Source organism: Colobus angolensis, unplaced genomic scaffold, assembly GCF_000951035.1.
Source record: "Colobus angolensis palliatus isolate OR3802 unplaced genomic scaffold, Cang.pa_1.0 Scaffold14, whole genome shotgun sequence".
Lineage (NCBI taxonomy): Eukaryota > Metazoa > Chordata > Mammalia > Primates > Cercopithecidae > Colobus > Colobus angolensis.
In genome coordinates this window covers 17,158,322-17,161,623 of record NW_012114488.1, presented here as the reverse complement: position 1 = coordinate 17,161,623, position 3,302 = coordinate 17,158,322, and the positions used below count along the sequence as shown (strand labels likewise).

At 52.0% G+C, this 3,302-nt stretch overlaps 2 protein-coding genes across 4 annotated transcripts in view; one reads left to right on the top strand and one right to left on the bottom strand.

The window, feature by feature from the left end:
- Positions 1-2,556, bottom strand: part of LOC105506745 — a 20,909-nt gene extending 18,353 nt beyond the window's left edge. The window contains exons 1-3 of the mRNA XM_011935018.1: positions 2,369-2,556; positions 1,892-1,919; positions 1,176-1,293 (exon numbers count right to left, since the gene is read on the bottom strand). Of these exons, the coding sequence (XP_011790408.1) occupies positions 1,176-1,293; positions 1,892-1,919; positions 2,369-2,535 (313 nt within the window). The 5' untranslated portion in view covers positions 2,536-2,556. The remainder of the gene's footprint in view (positions 1-1,175; positions 1,294-1,891; positions 1,920-2,368) is intronic.
- REV3L (REV3-like, polymerase (DNA directed), zeta, catalytic subunit) overlaps positions 2,319-3,302 on the top strand; it is a 185,017-nt gene continuing 184,033 nt past the window's right edge. For all 3 annotated transcript variants that reach the window (XM_011935019.1, XM_011935020.1, XM_011935021.1), the window contains exons 1-2: positions 2,319-2,435; positions 2,807-3,267. In XM_011935019.1, coding sequence (XP_011790409.1) covers positions 3,129-3,267 — 139 coding nt within the window. In that variant the 5' untranslated portion in view covers positions 2,319-2,435; positions 2,807-3,128. The remainder of the gene's footprint in view (positions 2,436-2,806; positions 3,268-3,302) is intronic.

Below are 3,302 nucleotides of genomic sequence, written 5' to 3'. Positions count from 1 at the left end.
GCCTGTAGTACCAGCTCCTCAGGAGGCTGAGGCAGGAGAATTACTCGAACCTGCGGGGGAAGGTTGCGGTGAGCCAAGATTGCACCACTGGACTCTAGCCTGGGCGACAGAGCAAGACTCTGTCTCAAAAAAAAAAAAAAAAGAAAAAGCATTAGGATATTAAGTATAGAGTTCAATTTTTGCATTTCTCATACTGTATGTAGATAAGGCAATTCCAAGTGATTTTACTGTTTCTTGATGAATCAGACTTCTGGATATGAACACTTTACCACATTTTCACATACGTTATCTCGTTTGAGCCTTATAACATCCCTGAGAAGTTAAAACAGGAATTACTACCCATTTCACAGATGAGGAAAAAAATTCCAAAAAATAAGTGATCACTTAGCTAAATGATGGTTTAAAGTTCACATTCTCTGACTCAAAATTCCAGAACATTTTCTTACTTCAGGAAGAATATATTTATAAAACCTATTTGATAGTGGTTAATTAGGGGATTATTGTCAGGTTTTCAATTTGAGCATCGACTTAAAACTAAATTATATGCAATGAACACAACATTCCTAATTCCATGCTGGAAATGTTTTTCTTCAAGAGTGAACATTCTTGGAGTTCTAGAAGGATTTGACTTGTGGTTGCAACTGCCTTTTCTTAAAGTAAATAATGTTGATTCAAGAGGTAAGGGGAAAGAAACCCTTTTCTAGAAATAGCAAATCTGTTAATTTGATGCTTTTACCATTTTCTAGTTAGGAATATTATAATTTAAAAGTTATGGATACACTGATTATAATATAGTGCAAAGATCCTCAATTTTATTTTGCTTAAGAATCACGGGGTGGCAGGTAGTGTTGCTAACAATCCAGATTCCCAGGCCCCATACCCAAAAATGTAATTCAGTAAGAGCCAAAATATTAAGATTTAAAGAATGCTAGGTGTCATGGAACACTGAGAATCACTGGTATTGTGTATCTTAATTTCAAATTAAGAGATTTTGCCTCTTAAAAATATTAGCTAATTTGCAGCATATTAGTAGAAATCTTGCCACCTATGTTTATAATCACGCTCTGAGGTTAAAAACTACAAGGTAATTTACTGTAGTAATCACTCTCAAATCCCTCGGAGCGTAAGTTCTTACCAGCATTTATATATTAGGGAATTTACAGACAGCTTCTTACCAGTGACCTGTCCCTTTGGGCCTTTTGATTTTCCTATTTGAAAATCCACAACGGTTCCAAACGAGTAGCTCTCACACCACTTCAAATACATGGCAACCTGGTAACTATTCAAAAGCACCTGTATAACACATAAATGTAAAAGAACGATCTCTACTTTGGATGGGTTACGAATGTGTCTAGGGTCCTAATTCAGGGGCAAATTTCGAACTTGAACCCACGCTTTCCGCCTCCTACAGCTTACATCTTTTTGTTGAGAAGAAACCCTTCAGGATTCGTTTTTAAGAGAAACCTTCTCGTTTTACATATGTAGAACCTGAGCCCAAAGAAACAAAATTATTTGTCCAAGGTCACGCCCAATATCAGTAGCCAAGTCAGAGAGGAATCCCTTGGTTCCAATTTAATAGCCAAGCCAGTTGCATCTTACTACTCTTTAAAACAAGAATTCCCTAATTGTATCGCTTCACCCCCTCTCGATTTTTGAATAAAGTTGTTTATTCAAAACGGCCCTTCCCCACGGTGGTGCTTTTACGCCTTCGGGTAGTAAAACCCTGCATAACCCGTTAGGGAAAACACGAGGAGGCCACGTCTAACGCGGTGACTTTCACAGGCCTTTCTCTTTGGCCAAAATTTTCTCGGAAAGGCTGTTAATCCTACATTCCGCTGAGGGAGGAGCGACGAGGGAGGAGGGAGGTCACCGGGAGCTGACAAGTCCTTACATGTACTTGCGCGTGCCCGGGACGCAGCCTGTGGGGCCGAAGAAACCAACGAAGGATATATTAGGGCGAGAGCGAAAGAAGGGGGCGGGAGAAAAACACGGTAGTGGGAAATCCCTGCGCACTGGATATGCCAACCCCTCGCAAAGCTAAGAGCCGTGCGTGAACAAATCTCATTAAACGGCCCCGCGCAGACACTGCAGCAGCGGGGAGGAGGGGGCACAGCGGCTCGCGCTGCACGTTCGGGAAGGGGGAGCGCCAGGGCGGCCCTTTTATAGGCCGAAGCCCGCGCCCGCGCGCCCCCACCTTTCGCACCGCCCCCGTGCCACGCGCGGAGCCGCGGCGTTACCTGAGAAGGGCCGGCTGCGTCCGCACCCGGCCCCTCCCGTTCCGCCGCCCGCCCGCCCTTCCCTCCCGCGAGGCCGCAGCGGCACGAGATCTGCGCCTCGCCTCCCTCCTCCCGCGGGCGGATTTTCTTACCTTGTGAAAAACCGTCTCCGCGGCTGCCCCCGCCTCCTCTGCTGGATGTGAAATGGCGGTCGGCGAGGCAAGTGTGAGCACCGCAGCTCCTGCCAATCCCGCAGAGCCGCCAAAACGGCCCCGAACGCTGGCGCCCCCCTCCCGCAAGCCCCTCGAAGCCCATCCATGAGATCGGTGCTCCGCCTCCCCTTCCGCTGCCCCTCACCCAGGTGACCGTGCCCGCCGGCCGAGTCATCGATCCCGCGCGGGCCCTGTCGGCCGCCGGCCGCCTTCCTCACTGCGTGCCCCGGGGGCGGGGGAGAAAGTACCTTCTCGGCCCCCGCCCTCCGTGTTCCGCCCGGGCGCCCGCCCGCTCACTCCCTTTCCCGCCGAGCCCCCTCCCCCGCACTACTCGCAGCCCTCCCTTCGCCACACACACCCCCCTCTCCCCTCCCCCAGTGGTTGCGTCCGTGACATCATCATCATGGCAACAAGAGCTGCAGCCTGGGACCGAGGAGCCCGTGTGATTCCCGGCGGTCGCGGCAGTGGCGGCAGCACCAGCACCGACGAAAGCTCGAGGGCTTCTCTCCTGCGGCCTCTTGCCGGGTGCTCCTGAGGAGGCGGCGGCAGCAGCGCCTACACCGCCCCGCCCGCCGCCGCTCCTCGAGGTGTCTGTGTGTGAGGGGAGGGGGCGCCGCCGCCGCTGCGGAGGGAGCCGCCGCCGCTGCTGCTGCCGCTGCCGGGTCGCCAGTGAAGGGAGGCAGTGGCGGCGGCGGCTATCATGTTTTCAGTGAGGATAGTGACTGCAGACTACTACATGGCCAGCCCGCTGCAGGGGCTGGATACCTGCCAATCCCCCCTCACCCAGGCCCCTGTCAAGAAGGTGCCGGTGGTGCGAATCTTCGGAGCGACCCCGGCAGGTAAGCGGGCGCCGGGCGCGGGGCGGGAGCGGGAG